General features: G+C 39.3%; 1 protein-coding gene across 2 annotated transcripts in view; it reads left to right on the forward strand.

The window, feature by feature from the left end:
* The window catches only part of PIK3R1 (phosphoinositide-3-kinase regulatory subunit 1), a 79,361-nt gene that overhangs the window by 44,330 nt on the left and 17,968 nt on the right, over positions 1-17,063 (forward strand). For both annotated transcript variants that reach the window (XM_090276341.1, XM_090276342.1), the window contains exons 3-6: positions 9,301-9,393; positions 9,821-9,895; positions 15,533-15,664; positions 16,827-17,028. In XM_090276341.1, the coding sequence (XP_090132467.1) occupies positions 9,301-9,393; positions 9,821-9,895; positions 15,533-15,664; positions 16,827-17,028 (502 nt within the window). The remainder of the gene's footprint in view (positions 1-9,300; positions 9,394-9,820; positions 9,896-15,532; positions 15,665-16,826; positions 17,029-17,063) is intronic.

Here is a 17,063-nt window from a genome sequence, read left to right on the forward strand (position 1 = left end):
AATATATATTTTCTGGCCTTCTGTCTTTTTTGCCTTTATTTTTTTTCTTCCCAATCCCACAGTTAATTTTTTTCTCTTCTCTCCCTCTCTAATCATGAGCACTTTAACTCCCTTCATGTACTTATGAAGCATATCTTAGTAAGCTTTCATTTTGGACTCTATTGAAATATTTTACAAAATATATGTATTTATAAGTTATTTGCTGGGCCCTTTCTCCACCCAGTGATTAACCAGAGTAGTCCATTTGTACCTTGCTGAAAAGTGATAAGTTAGCCAGCTATACTTAGCTGAATAAAACCCATTACATCCTTGGGGAAGAATGTGCTTAGTTTAGCCTTATGAGAAAATATTTAATAAATGCTGCCCTGAAAATATTTAGCCTGGCTGAGTGGGCTGGCAAGGATTCAATCCTGACAGAGCAGAGGTAATGGCAAGAATATGGCCCACCAATCCAAGCTCAAGTGAAACAAACACATCTCGTCACTAAAGGTTGTGATTGTGGGTAGCTCCTGTTGCCAAGTGCTCTTCCATCCACATCCTGCAAAGATTTTTCAGCCTCTCCCCAGCTTTGTAACGACCGGAGTGTCATCATGGGGTATGTCATCTTAACGAGGTAACCGAGATTCAGAGTGGTGGTGGCTGGCTTTGACGTTGACCACTTCTTTAAAGTCCTACTTTTACCACTTACTGTTTGCATTACTGTGGCTAACTTGCTTAACTTTTCTTAGTCTCAGTTTCCTTATCTGTAAAGTGGGCACAATTGCAGTACCTCCAAGGTTGTAAAGATTAAATGAGGCAGTCAAGAAGAAGAATATATGAAAGGGTGAAGCGGGAAAGCTTATGGGTATGGACTTGCGGGGGGAATTGCTGGGGGAGGGAGATGCTGTGTGGAGGGGAGTAAAGGGGAGAAAGTTGGAACTATTGTAACAATATAATCAATAAAATACATTAAAAAAAAGATTAAATGAGGCAAAGCACTGAGCACAGTTGTCAATACAAAGTATTCAATACCTGAGAACTACCAGAAGTAATGCTAGTACTAGTGGTAGTAATTTCATAGATCAGCCTTTCTAATATTTCCTACTGCTATCCTCAGCCCTACCACCACCACCAAAATTTAAACAGCTAGGTCTCCTTCAATGTGATGGGAGGTGAGAAAAGCTCCCATGTGGGCTTCAGGAGAACTGGGTGCTAGTCTTCAGCCTGAACTTACTGTGGGAACTAGGCAGGTTGTGGCCACGTGATTCCTATCTACACATGGGTGCACAGATGCACAGAACAGCAGAGCCTCTACTGCTAGTCTCTCTCTTCTGATATCTAATTAGGTATCGTATCAGATCTAATTAGGTTTTATAGCTAGACCCTTTGTGTCAGTCAGCATCATCCGCCCAACACATGTTCAGGATTACTGGGATCTTTTGTAAGACCAGCCCTTGAAGCCCAGGGCATTTAGGCAGCAAGTATGAAGTATGAAGGTTAATGGTTAGGATTATGGATTCTGTCTCTGTGATTGATGGACTCATTGTATATCCTTGCTACTCAAAGTGTTGTCTGAGGACCAGCAGCATGGGCATCACCTGGGAACTTGTTGGAAATGCAAAACCGTGAACTGTACCATGACCTTCTGCAGCATGTTATTACTATACACATTGAGTTTAGAAAGTACTGCCCTGGGGAATATTCTGGCAAACAGAATATGTTTACTAAATACCTATAGATTTAGAATTTGGCATCGATTTTTTTTCTAGATGAAGGTTTCTTTCCTCTCTTTGGGTGTAGTGCATTGATGTATTAGGCAACTTGGGCTGCCACAGTGCAATCCCAGAGAGTGGGTGGCTTAAACAACAGAAATTTATTTCTCACAGTTCAGGTGGCTGGAAGTCCAGGTGCCAGCATGATTGGTTTTAGTGGGAGCTCTTCCCTGAGTTGCAGAGTTGTCCTCTCTCTGTGTTCTCACATAGCAAAGAGAGAACAAGGGAGATCTTTGGCATCTTTACTTATAAGGGCACCAACCCTATAATAATGGCCCCACACTCATGAGCTCATCTTAACTTAATTATTTCCCACATTTTCAATTTCCAAATACTATCACATGGGAGCTGAGGTTTCAACATATGGTTTGGGGGGGGGGCGGGTATAATTCAGTCCATAGCAATTGATTTCTGTAACTTACTTTGAAATGTATCAAAAGAGAGAGAGAGAGAGAGAGAGAGAGAGAGAGAGAGAGAGAGAGAGAGAGAGACTGATGGATAGATATGTGATAAAACTGAGCAAAATGTTACTTTTGGCATCTAGGATGAGGATATATGGGCATTCACTGTACAGTTCTTTCAACTCTTTGGTAGTATATTTTAAAATGTGAGAGAGAAAACCCTGCACTCTCTGTTATTCAAATAGAAGTAGTGGCTCTTTTCTCTGATTTCTGTCCAGGCTTTCTCCAAACTGCCTGTTCCGTCTAGCTGGACAGATTTTCCACCTTGGCAGTCCACCCTCCCTTTGCACTCTCCTTGGCCAGCCAACATCCTGCTTCCACACAGTTAGCGTCCAGCCTAGATCAAAACGCTTCTTTCTGGTCTCCAGTTTCCCCAGTAGTACCTTTCTGCCCAGTCCATCTGCCCTCTCCTGATGGGAGGAGGTTCCTTTAATTCTTAGCAGATTGGGCTTCTCAAGTTACATTGGAAGACCCTGCTTAATTATTTGTAAGCATTTCTAACATTATATTTTATTCATTTGACTGTGAAATCTGTTATCAGATATAAATGAGAGAGGAGTGAGTGCCTCCCCAAGTTCACCCTGAGCCACGAGGGAGATAGCAAGGCCCATCCGGAGCCCCCACTGCCCTCCTGTTAGAGAAAGGGGCTCCCCCTTGCCTTCTCCTTAGGGTGTTAATTATCTGCATTTCAAAATGTTTTATTGTGTGGGAGAATTCTATGAATTCTACTGGCTTGCTTATTTGGTGGCATAAAACTGCGTAGCTTTATTTACTCATGGGATCAAGCATCTAATAACCTGTATGTCATGTAACAGCTGTATCACAGTTACCCTTTAAATTAGGGAGACTTGGCAGGAAACTTTGGCAAACTCCTCATAGGTGTCTTTCCTTGAATGGGACCTATATGTAGACTCTGGTGGAGAGAAAGAGGGCCAAGCTGAACTTAGGGTCACTGCCTATGAGCTTTGTTACCTTGACTGAATGACTTCATTTCTCTGTCTCAGTTTCTCACCTTGAAATTGGGGATAGTAAGGACTATACACCTTTGAACTGCTATGGATAATGAATGAAAACATGTCTGTGAAATACTATGGGGGTGTGGCTCCTAATTGATGTTCAGTAATACTCACATACTTATTCAAAAATTGGTCCAGCATCCATTGTGTATGACACGCAATTATTCCTTCTTTCTTTCCCTTTGGGGGCCTCATAGTCACACTGCCTGTGGAATCTTTCTAAGCCACCAGAGCAAAGGACCACCTTTCCTTATAAATCTTTAGCCGCCTGAATCCCACAGTCTCAACTATAAATTGTTTTCCTCGGGGGGAAAGGAGTCCCTTTCTTCCCTATTTACCTCCTGTCCAGCATTTTAATTTGCTATGCACTATGAATGGTAATCTTTCAGCCTCCAATTTAGATGATAAGAATCACAATTCATTAGGCTAGCCTGTCAAAGATTAAGTGTAATCTTGCATTTCAGTTATCTCCTGACTGAGGCTTTAGCTGAGGCCATCAGAAGCAAAACTAAACGTCTGCTTATGTTTAATAAGATCTCTGCCTCCTGTTTGTTTCCTATACTAGTCTGTTGTCTAGAAATAAAATGAAACAGGCAGAGGATCCCAGATCCCCTTCCTTTGTTTTTAAGCTGTAGAGCAGAAGAGGTAACTGGGAGAAGATAAAGATATTGAAGACTAATTAGTTTAGGGTATCTGAAAAGATTTACCAGCTTCTTGTTTAAATCTGTTGACAACTCTTTTCATTCCTTTTGACTAGTTATCGCTGGAAATAATGTAGTTATGGCTGAAGATTTATTTTCACATTTACTCTTTTTATTTCTACTTCTGGTTGCCTGTATCTGCACCCACCCCCCCAAAAAAGCTTGTTTCCATCATGTTCAGTATCATTTCAGCTTCATTTATGTTTATATTGGAAAAACTGAAGTATAATAACTTAAAGAGATTAGCATAATAGTCTTTTAATAGGGAAAAAGGGCAATATGTTGAAAATAAGGTGATATTTTAAATATGACTTCTGAAAAAATATTGAGTATGTTTATAGAATGAAAATCAAAATACAGATATCTACCCTCTCATGTACTTCATTTTGCTATCTTTAAAAAGTATTGAGTTCTGGTCAGGTGGCTTGTTTGGGGCATAATCCTGTACGTCAAAAGGTTGTGGGTTCAATTCCTGGTCAGGGCACGTATGGGAGGCAACCAGTTGATGTTTCTGTCTCACATTGATGATTCTCTCTTTCTTTCTCCCATTCTCTCTCTCTAGAATCAGTAAACATATCCTTAGGTGAGGATTTTTAAAAATTGTTAAATAATAAATTTTAATCTTCAAAAAACGTATCAAGACTTTTCTCTTAATAGTTATAGTTTCTCATCTTAAAATATGTCTTTGCACTTGGGTATTTTAAAAATCTATTAACAATAATGATGAAAACGATTATATGAATAATTCTAAGTCATAGATACCCATTAGTTTGTGCTTTCTACACACTGGGCACTATGCCTACCATGTTGATTTATGTTATTTATGTTACACTAATAATTATTCCCATTTTACAGATGAAGAAGCTGGGGTTCAAGTTAATTTACATGCCCAAGGTTACATTCAGTAAGTGACAAAACCACAAGTTAAACCCAGGTCTCTTTGGCTTTAAACCTGCGCTTTTCATAATTTCTCACCTGCTGATTAAACAGGTGTGCTCCAAAATTAAGGAATCCATAATTGTTTTCTTTTGCGTTGCTTAAAAATTTTTTTTTTTTAAGCTGTAGTATCTTAGCAGTTGTTATGGCTTTGCCCTTAGAGCTTAAGAAGTTTAAACGTTCAAGGTATTAACCATTATAGGCATAAAGTATGAACATGCTTATAAGGTTTAAGAAAAGTAATCTTTGCCTAGGAGAAAGTACATTTTTTATTTGAAATAATGAGAGAGATTGTTTCAGACAGAAATCAAGTTTGGGTTCAGCAACAGTGATTAGACAAACATCTTGATTTAATATTGATTCACACTTTGCATATTCACTTTCTTTTCTGTGTATTTGTATTAGATTTTAAAAGCTAAGTGGCAGTTTTTCATACACTTCCAAGTTGCTTCCATCAGTAATGAAATACTTGGCGTGAGCAGTCTCTGGAGTCCCAGAATTTCAGCTTAAACTTTCCATTCGTCCCTGCCAGGCACTAAGTCTAAAATATCTTTTTTTATGGAGAACGCCTCCAAGAGGTGCGGCTGCGTGCTGGTTTCATCTTGCACTCTGTAGCGGTGTTGGCACCGCTTAACGCGAGGAATGCCACTGTCTCCCACACACCGCTGGTGCCCAAGGGCTGTTCAGGCCTGTCAATGTTAGTGGTTTGGGAAGGGCCTGAGTTCGGAGAGGAGGCTCTCTTCTGTTCTGTGTGATTGGCTGTCACCGGGGCAAAGGGGGGAAGAGAGAACTAGTGGAAAACGCAGAATCTGAAGTGTCATCAAAAATTCTTTCTACAACTGGGGCACCTAGTTCAATGTTGAAGACTAATTCCTCTTTTCTAAGGAAACAATACGTCTTGGCTTCACCACTTTTAGACCCTTCTGGCTGTTGTTTCTTGTCTTCTTTCTCCTTAAGTAATATTGATTTCTTCTGGTGAAAAAATGATTCAGCTAAGTGAAAAACTGGTGTTGCATTATAGTATAAAAATCTGCATTCACCAGATTCTTAAAGGTGGACTTGGCTCTCCAGATTTATCCACCAGCTACCACAGAATTCACAACTAAAAAGCATTCTTCATTAAGGTATAAAAATCTAATGAGGATTTATATGCAGACTTTGTGAGGATCATGCTAATTTCTGTATGTGACCCATATGTTTTGTATATATATTTTTAGTTCCATTATGTTTTGGCTTATTGAACTGTGTGATGTGGGGCTTTATCATGGACTTTTCAAAGAACAGCTTACCAAATTTGGTAATTCCTAGCAATTGCCATTTCCTGTTGGAATTTCTTAAAATGAGATCTCATGATAAAGTAAATATTGACCTTGCATATTTAATAAAATTAAAGGAATAGTTGATTTTAGGATTGTTGAAATAATTAATATTTTGCTTTAGAATACGTTTTTAGACTCTTGGTGTTAATTGATCCTGTTGCCTGAAGTAAAAGATGTGAACTTCAAAGGTTTCTGGGTAGAGCTGCCACATTCTCTATGTTTAAATATTTTAAAGGCGAAATTGATTGAGTCACAAGAATAAGAAATTCTTGCATTGCTATTTTTTTAAATTACCTCCCCTTGTAAAATTTACCTTTTAAAACTCCCATTGCAAAACCTTGATCAGCTGTGATGACTCATACATTTAGATAACAAAGCTTTTTTTCTATAATAAAAATTCAGTGGGAAATTCAGTGTATTTCAAAAGGAGTACCTGTACTTACTACCATTGACATCTAATTTCTTTCTTTTTGAAGTATTCTGGTGTGCACTCTGAGAAAAGTTCCAGATACCCGATTGCTGTCACAGTGCTTTAATTTCATATAACACCTGTATGAGTGAAGCGAATGATATTTTGTAACTCAGGATACTGCAAGTAAACTACCTTGTTTTTTTTATTTGTTTGTTTGTTTGTTTTTACCAAGGAACCATTGAAAGAACTAAAGAAAGAAAGTTTTACCTTTTTTTTCCGTCAGGTTGAAGTGAAGACATACAATAGAAAAAAAGGAGCACTTTTATAACTTTCATATGTAGTATTTGCCAACCCAGTAATATAACAGCTGTTGGGTGTATATTCCAATCACAATGAGGTGAAATCTTTAATTATCACTTAATTTAACTTTCAAATTTGCCTGCAGAAATGATTGTTTTGATAAGATTATGGAAGGAGATAAACCTTTATTAAGTAATTCCATTTTCAGTTGCCAACTTCAGGGATTTGTTTTTTAATTTAAAAAACCTAATGCTTGTGTAATATATGAGGGAAGAGAAAGTGGAACTGGACATGTTAATTGGATGGGTGTTGGATGCATATATGGGTTCGTGTATTTACAATTTAGTCTTTAACTTTCTGCATCATGGCGTGTGTTCAGACCTGTAAGTTTGAGAGGGTTAAGAAAAGACACTACAGTGAATCCTAATTAATAACATTTCTGTACATCATTTCTCTACCTTTATGCTTTCCTTCTGTTTCATATGCTGATATTTTTCATCCTGTTCAATGGAGAAGGCATTTACGGGGGAGGATATTTTTGTGAGCTGATACTCTTTGAAGGCAAGGGGAAGTAGTTTATAGTTAATTAGAGGAAATGAAATACTGTGCTTTTTCATTTTATAGTATTTCCTTTTTAATTTTGCAGTGTTTTAAATTAAAAACTCTATATGAAACTTTCAGAACATTTGTATTTTAAGTGGTTTCCAGATATACTCGCATTTTAACATTTAGAGATTTGGTGATGTCATTGCTGGATTTTTTTAGGGAGTCACCCACATGAATTTGCTTATCGTAACAGCATATTCTAAGACGTATTACTAACCCCAAACAGATTACTAACTCCATTTCTGGATATTCCAATTCCAGAAGTTGGTGTTAGTACTTTGATTTCCTAGCAAATTCTCCAAGTAATCCATAGGCTCAGGCAGACAAAGGAAATATAGGAGAGATCAAGTTCTCACTCATCTCTCTGCATAGTGACTGTCTAGAAAGTCAGTGGCATATCTGTTCTGCCTTTATGAAGTACAGGATGTGTTCTAGTGGTGTAGCAGGCACCCAGGATACTCAATGATAGCCTAGAGTTCAGATGCTGATCAGCCCTTTCTGTCCAAATGCCTTGTCCCCAGGGATGGCTTTATAGTGGGTTGTCTGTAGCACAAAGCCAGCTCAGGAATCTTTCATCTGCTATTGACAAAATTTTCCCTTGCTCAGGCTTTAGGACTGTGCCCTCCAATACTGTGGTCACTAGGAACATACAGCTATTTCAATTTAAGTCAGTAAAAATTAAAAATTTAGTTTCTCAGTCCCAGTGCTATATTTCAGGTGCTCATTAGCCACATATGCTTTATTGACTATCACAGCTATTAGAACATTTCCATCATTACAGAAAGTTCTACTAGATGGTGCTGCTATACGATTTTCTTCCATGATTTAGCTTTTCTTCTTTTATCCTACGTAGTTACAATGGCTAATACAGAGATAGGTGACAAGATCACGTATTGTCTATCACAGGACATAGTGCAATCTAAAAAGGTCTTGGACCATAGGGTATAGGGTTTGCAAAATGATACAAGGTCATTAATTCTCTGAGGTCAAAGTTTAATAATATAATTTTATTTTATTTTTGTGTAAATTTGTTGTCCCATGCAGAGTAGTAGCATTAGAAAGATGGCCCTCATTAGAAATTTGCTTAACATAATTTATGGCTTATAATAATCACACACCTAAAGTCTCATTGAAACAAAATTACAAATAGTCTTTCTTAGATTGTATAAAGTGTTTCTTAGTAGGAGTACACAGTGATAAACCTTGTCTAAAAAGTTATTAATTAATGGCTAATAAACAGGTTGCATATGTAGATACTTTCATAAACACTATCATTTTACCTATATTTTACAGTTTGAGAAATTTGAGGTGAATATATTTAGCTCCCTCTTCTGGTTTATTGTGAGAAAATACTTTTACTTAAAAGGAGGTCAGATTTGAACTTGGGCTCCAACTTATGCCCCAGAGCATGACTTTTCAGGGGCCTTGCACATTGAAACTCTATTCCATCTGAGCCCCTCAGGCCCAAGGGCCACCTCAGCTAGGTCGGTCCTGGGGGACAGGCCCTGAGAAGCCACTGGGGCAAGGAATTTTGGGATTCTGGGTAAGTATTCTGAGAGTGTCCTAGGCGAGAAGGCCATATCTCCTTGGCCTCCCAAACTCAAATACTGTGGGAAGAGGCCCAGAGAGGAGCATTCTAGAGTGCAGGGCCCCAGCACAGGGCTCTCTCTTGCTGAGGCCTGAGTTTGCTACTGTAAAATAGAGTTAAATTATTTTGTATTTAATTTTTTTTCATTGTTGTTTGATGCATTTGATTGCCCCAAATTAAAATTAATTGTTGGATTTTGTTTCTTTGCAGCTTTGACCCTTCCAGATCTTGCAGAACAGTTTGCCCCTCCTGACATTGCTCCGCCTCTTCTTATCAAGCTAGTAGAAGCCATTGAAAAGAAAGGTAATCCAATGGGTAGAAGGAATGAGTTAACTTGCTATAACCTTGTGTCATGGTTGTTATAATTTATGTTTGTCTTTTGGGCATTCATTAAATACCTGTACTAGACACATAAGCGATTTGTTGCTGTGTACTGGGGACATAATCTTGGTCTGATTTCTAACTCCATATTAACATGTAGTTACTGTATGGAAACGATTAAGTTCTCCATAATTTAATAAATATAATTAACTTGTTCCTTAGTGGCCAGAAGATTTTGCCAAAATTATTGACATGCCAGATAAGATTAATAGTAGGAGTTGACTTCCAAGAATATTTGGTACACATCTAGAATAGATACTGGATGGGAACTGGAATGTCCTTCTGGCAGCCGGCTCACAGGTTCTCCAGAGAGCTGTGTTTTGCATACTCGCTCTGCTTTGTGTCCTAGGTCTGGAAAGTTCAACTCTTTACAGAACACAGAGCTCCAGCAACCCAGCAGAGTTACGACAGCTTCTTGATTGTGGTGAGTGTAATGGAATTACAGATACAAATGACAAAGACAGTTCTTACCTTTCTGGTTTGGGTAAAGCACAAAACACTTGAACTTAAAACCACGTAACATTCTAAGTTTGAAGGGAGCCCAGAAATCAAGCATAGTTCCCTCTGCCCTATTACGCTAACAGTGCAGACCTTTGACGTCTGTCTCCTGTGCTCGGGTGTGTGTGCATGCCTGCCTGTAGACAATGTTGGTTGTCATCGCAGCCAAGAACCTCTCGGCCCTCCTGGAGTTGCAGAAGAGAGAAACAGCCTCTTGGGCTTTCACTGGCTCTGCCTATCTACCATCTTTCTCTGACCCTGCAGTTGGCTACATATAATTCATCTGGATCAGTTTAAAAAATATTTATAAGTCTGTGTCATTTAATAAATGTTTCTTTTGACCTTTTCCCTTTCTCTCTTTTTCCTTTTCTTTTCCCTTTCCTTTTATTCTCTCTTGCTTCCTTCCTTTCTTTTTGCTTGCTTTTTCATGCCATATTTACATTAACATCATGATATTGTTATATCCCACAGTGTACTGGTAAACCAACTCCTACGGAGGAAAAAAACCCTGGTTTGTTTCATTTGCCTATTTCCACGGTGTAAATATTCTCACCATGGTCAATTTCAAGCTCTCATGTTATCACTGAACTCCAACTTGGGCAGAGTTGGGCACAGTTCCAGCGGCCCTTGTGAGTGGGTGCAACCCACCTCCTGAACAGCATTGGTTAAATGACATCAATTAATTCAACCGAGTGGTCATTTTATTATTTGTCCCTTCCCTCCTTTGCCATCAGAATAAAAGTGTACGGATGTGAGTGAATTTACTTGCCATCATTCCAGACTGTCCTCTTTTTTATCAGCTTCTAGAATCTCTCAGATCCTTCATTCCTTTCCAACAGTTATCTTTTTAGAAAAATAATTTTATGCCTCACATTATTTTAACTGGTGGAAGTTTGAATGAAAAAGAGTGAAACCCAGATTTAGAAGGAGCTTTTTCAGACCTGTGTGCGAAGAACATCCACATGATGGTTAACAAATGAAAATTTGAAGTGTGAGGCAGCTTCAAAATGAGGCAGCTTATGAAAATTTCTAGACAAGATGTTTCTGGGGGAAAAGAAGGAGATTAGATCTTTATCAGTAAATAGTTTCACTTGAAATGCACCACCCAAATGTTTGAAGCTTAAAATATATTTCTTTTAACTTTTATTATTTTCCTTTGTACATGGAGATCAGCCTTATTCTATACAGGGTGTATCCTCTTCGCTGCTGCATTTATCTTACCCACAGAGTAGATCATTAGAAGTTGACTGGCGTAAAACTCTAGGTGAAAGACATGTTTTTATTTTTAACAGCTCTGCTAGGGTGTTAAGGAAACACTGAATTTTGTTTTTAGCCAATTGAAATAGTGATACATGTTTTGGTCAGAAAATCGGTCAAGTTGAACATGTCACAGGAAATGTTTAGACATCAGAGACCAATGAAATGGGAGTTACTTGAGAAATAGTGGTTGAGTTTTTAAATGTGATCAAATACAAATGATGCAGCTTAGCTTAAAATATATATACACACACCACTTGTGAGATGGAATAAATAACCAGTTGCACGTCAACAATATATTTTGACAGACAGATTTCGTTCCCCATTTGAGACCAAAACACACACATAGAACACTGGTCTCATTTAGATTCTGTACTATACTATGAAAGTGAATTTTGTGGCCAAAAAAAAAAAAAAAAGTAAACATTATCTAAATTTAGGAGTTGATTCTTAGGGGCTGTTTCCAGCTTGAGGATTTTTCAATTCATAAAAATAATATAGCATCCTGGAAGAAGCTCGGAGATAAGTCACTTACACCAAACGAAACAAAGAAACATATCCTTTTAACCAACCCTGTGGATTACCAGCGTCTGAAAAGGACAGACAGGAAATCAACAACCCACTTTGATTACCACCTACTGAGTTTTTTTATTCATCAACTCTTGAACCTTGCAATGTAAGTGTTAGTTACTACTGATCGCAAAGCTCTGACTTGCGCCCAAATTGTTCTGACTCCAAAAGCCCTTACGCTTTTTTTTCTCACTATATTTATAGCCCTAAAATGAGTTATTTCTTTCTTGTTTCGTTTGAATTTTAATAGTGTGAATTTTTTCCTATTCTGGTTTTCCTTAACCTGAATCAGGCTTTATCTTTAAAAGTTTTCATTAAAAAAAAAAAAAAAAAAAAATTGGTTGCCCTGGCTGGTGTGGCTGAGTGGACTGAGAACTGGCCTGAGAGCCAAAGGCTCACTGGTTCAATTCCCAGTCAGGGCACAGGCCAGGTTGCAGGCCAGGTCACCAGTTGGGGGTGCTAGAGAGGCAAGTGATTGATGTATCTCATGCACAGTGGTGTTTCTCTCCTCTCTTTCTTTCTCCCTTCCCCTTTAAATAAATAAATAAATAAATAAATAAATAAATAAATAAATAAATAAAAGCTTTAAAAATTTTTGTTAACTAGGCTTACTGTAGTGAACATTTTACAATATACACAAAAACAAATCATTTTGTTGTACATCTGAAACTAATAGAATGTTATATGTCAGTCATATTTCAATTTTTAAATATCAGGCCTTTTCAATCTCAGTACTATTGATATTTTAGGATGGATAATTCTTTGTTGTAGGGGGCTGTTCTATGCAAGATAGGAGGGTTAGCAGCATCCCGTGGCCTCTACTCACTATATGCTATTGTTCCACGGTTGTGACCAAAATATGCCAGCAAAACTGAGAACTACTAACATTGCTAGAGGTCGGTCAGGAGGGGATGCCATTCCAGTTGGAAGAAGAGTGAAGCACTGGAGAGTTTACTGGTTACCTGTCATGAGCCCACTCAGTATAAAGTCGGATAGAAGAGGAGGCAAACTCCCCTGACATAGACCTAAGGATTAGATACCTCTCACCTATCTACCTTCAAAAGTCATGTATAGCTCTTGGAAGAGCTTAACGCAAAAAAAGGAGACATAGGACAGAAATCAGAAATTCTAAGAAGCTTCAGAAGTTACATTAAAAACAAATAGAACATACTTTGTCATGAACTTGAGTGGAATTTGACATAAGGTGAGCTTATGCAAAGACTTGAAATAAGGCTATTTCATTCAGACTCTAAAGGCTCTTTGGGATGCACCTCTTGTATTAGAGTAATGTTAATTCACCAAAGCCCCACACTAAGGACTTTTTATCATTCAGTCCACAAACATGAGCAGGCACATCCTTTGTGCTGGGCTGGGCCCTGGGGGAAGCTAGAGGAGCAGGTAGGAGCCACAGTCCATGCCCTCGAGGTACTGTCAGTGTAGCAGGGAGAAACATCATTCACATACTGTCCGGGAAGTGTCATGACAGAGATGCAGCTCGTCAGCCCTGCTCTTGCACAGAGAAGGTAGAAACCCTGCCTCATGGAGGGACATGGGGAATATTTAGTGTCTTTATGTTTATACCACATCATCCAATGGTTGATGACATTTTTAAAGATGAACAAATTAAGCAAAATTAATTTGCTGGAAAAGACACATAGTAAATGAAGCATATGAGGCGAAGTATGAGGGGTGGGCAGCAGCTTGCCCGGCAGCCAGTGGCTATGGAATGTTCCTGCAGTGATGCACACACTTTTGCTTGACAGTCCACTGTAAGTAGTTGCATTACTTCTGAAGTGGATCCCTTAAGCAAAGACCTAGTATTCCTTTCCAATACCAGAGATGTGATGACTCTACTTAGAGATGTGATGTCTCTCAATAGTCCTTTGTAGGACACTGAAATGATTTAACCCTTTGGTTCTCTACCTTTTAAGTTTAATAGTTCTTTTAGTCAAACTATCAGCATTTTCTGAGACGAACTTTTCTGAGCTATATGGTGTTGTGTGATTATCTTCTGTAAAATCTGTCTAGTTAGTTGGGCAAGTTTGGATTATGATAAGGATGTATCCAAGGAATTTTTGTAGCTTCAGGCTCAACCTGGAGTGATATATAATGTCACACTTGGTTCATGGTATCCAGGACACCACCTTCTCCTACTCAGGCTCTAGCACCTTGGAATAAACTTCGATTCTTTCTCATTCTCTTCCAGGTCCCAACCTCATCCAATCAGTCACTACATCATGTTAGGTCTTGCTAATGTCTCACACATTTCTAGCTGTATCAGAATTCAAATGAGCAGAAGTGTTATCTTCACTTCCAACAGCTCTGCTTTCCAACTTATTTTTAACACCACAGTCAATAATGTTGTTTTAAAGTGTCGCATTTTGTGCATCAGCTCACCTTTTCTCCATGGAGTCCACAGATAATTTTCAAGTGACCTTTCACGTCACTAGGGTGCATCCGTCAGCAGCAGCCAAATGCCTCTTGTTTCTAGATGGCCATTCCTGCCCGCAGGTTTCCTTCTTTCTGCTAGGCCCTATGCCTCTTCTGTCTCAGGCCCTCAGAGAGTGACTTGGATCCATATCACCCCGTTATTGAATTGCCTAACCTCTTTTCCAGCTGATGTGTTTGGTGGACAGATATGCTCATCTTGTCATTCCTGAGGCATTATAGAACCTACTGGTTAGATTAGTGATACCCTAATCATAATGCCCTGACAGAATTAGGGGGAAATGTTCTAAAGATGCTCAAGGTATTTTTAAAATTTTTTTTATTGTTCTGTTACAGTTGTTCCAACTTTTCCCCCATTGCTCTCCACTGCCTCCTGCCCTGCCCCTCATCAATTTATTTTTATGAATATTCTTAAGATTGCCAGAAATCTTTAATATCTTACTGTCTAACCATTCACTCTGTTGGGTTAAATTCATATTCTGAGATAAAGTATTCTGCAGCTCAAATTTAGGAGTTCTGTGGATTTGCATTTTTCATTTTTCTGTTGAGGTTTTAGGAAACATTGACTATATGGTTAGCCATCCCTAGGCAGAACCCCTCTCAGCCAGGGCACAACCACCCTCCAGAAGGTATTGGAAGGTTTTGGGGGGGCTACATTAGTCTGCTAGGGCTGCCGTAACAAAATTGCAGAGACTGGATGGCTTAAAAAATAGCCCCCTAGTTTTTCACAGTTCTTGAGGCTAGAAGTCCCAGAGGTTTCTTCTGAGATCTCTCTCCTTGGCTTACAGATGGCTGCCTTCTTGCTGTGTGCTCATACAGCATTTCCTCTGTGTTTGCACCCCTGGTGTCCTTTTGTGTCTAGATTTCCTCTTCTTATAAGGGTACCAGTCAAATTGGATTAGGTCCTATCATAATGGCCTCATTTTATTTTAAAGCCTCCTTAAAGGCTCTGTCTCCAAATATAGTCACATTCTGAGGTCCTGGGAGTTGGGGCTCCAACGTATGAATTGTGGGGCACAATAACCTTGTGTTGCCCCAGAGTCTGGGAATATGCTCCTGACATCGTGGGCAAGGGCCATCATGCTAAATGTTTACTGTGTTGGGGAAGGCCTATAAAAAGAAAACATGTTCTGTTTGAAATACCAGGAGCAACCCCTGTGAGAAACTCGTATCGGTCCTCATGGCTTCCTTTCAAATGTCATATTTAAGTCAGTCATTCAGAAAATTGGCCCAAGCAATGTATAAAATGTCTGAAATTTTTTTTTTTTTTTTAATGTTTCTATCATAGATGCTGCCTCCATTGACTTGGAAACAGTCGATGTTCAAGTTTTAGCAGACGCTTTCAAACGCTATCTCTTGGACCTGCCGAATCCTGTCATTCCAGTAGCTGTTTACAATGAAATGATTTCTTTAGCCCAAGGTTTGTTTTCTCTTCAGAGAACCTCATTGAACATGTAGTGAGATGGATGTGCTTGTAACATCTGCCTATGGAGAGATAGTTTTTAGAAAATATTAGTAGGAATCTTTCCTCCCCCCACCACCACCCTACCCCCCACTACCATCAGCACAACTTCCCTCCATTACCATCCAGTAGAACAGGGGTCTCCAGACTCCCTCCTTTCCTGCCTGTGGATGCCATATACCGTGGGCCCCAACTTTTTTGGCACTAGGGACCACTTTCATGGAAGACAATTTTCCCACGGATGGTGGGAAGTGGGGCTCAGGTGGTACTGCGAGAGAAGCTTTGCAAGCTCACCTCCTGTTGTGCCGCCTGGTCCCTAACAGGCCACAGACCGGTAGCAGTCCACGTCCTGGGGGTTGGGGACCCGTGCACCCTAGCATTACCACCTGAGCTCTGCCTTCTGTCCCCTCCCCCACCCTGGTCCATGGAAAAATTGTCTTCCACAAAACAGGTCCCGGGTGCCAAAAAGGTCGGGGGCCACTGCAATAGAAGACCCAGATTCTCATTTGCTTGGGAAGACTGTCCACATGTTGAAATGGCTAATTGTTAACTTTGACCGGTATTAACAAAGTTCATGACATCAGAGAAGGCCACAGTGTTCCAAGTACCACCTGTGGGTTCAGAGGACCATGGGTGACTTAAGACCCAGTGACTGGGGATGTTCTTATCATCTTCTTCAAGTGGCCATTACAGAAGTGTTGAGAGAAAAGGGCTCTCAGTTTTAGTAGCTAATGCTCAGTTAAAGTGCTTTGGGGACAGGAAATTGTGGTTTGTAACCTTCAAAGTTAAAACCTGTGATACTTATCTGATGTTCCTCCCAAGCAGCCAATCACACTTGCAGCTGCTCCATGGAGGGCAGATTTCTACCAGAACACCCTGAACCTCTTGTGTGTGTTTTTTTACACAAAGAGCTTCTTGCATTTCCATTGCACTTGAGATTTCTACTTTCTCACAATGCTTTTTCTAATGAGAAGAACAAATGGACTATCTGCTTCTTCTGATGACTTTGTTTTAAATGACTCCTTTCTCTATAGCTAGAACAGAAATTTTCTAGGTGTTTATTCAGTGATTCCTAGAAACAGTCTCTTATTATTTTTTTCTTTTTTTTTTTAACTTGTAGAAGTTCAAAGCTCCGAAGAATATATCCAGCTGTTAAAGAAGCTCATTAGGTCACCTAACATACCTCATCAGTATTGGCTTACACTTCAGTATTTGCTAAAACATTTCTTCAAGCTCTCCCAAAGCTCCAGCAAGAACCTTCTGACTGCAAGAGTGCTCTCTGAACTTTTCAGCCCTCTGCTTTTCAGATTCCCAGCATCCAGGTGAGTGAGAGAAGAGAAACACGTATTTTGGGGTG

The sequence above is a fragment of the Furipterus horrens genome, unplaced genomic scaffold (assembly GCF_987537825.1).
Source record: "Furipterus horrens unplaced genomic scaffold, mFurHor1.1.pri manual_scaffold_5, whole genome shotgun sequence".
NCBI lineage: Eukaryota > Metazoa > Chordata > Mammalia > Chiroptera > Furipteridae > Furipterus > Furipterus horrens.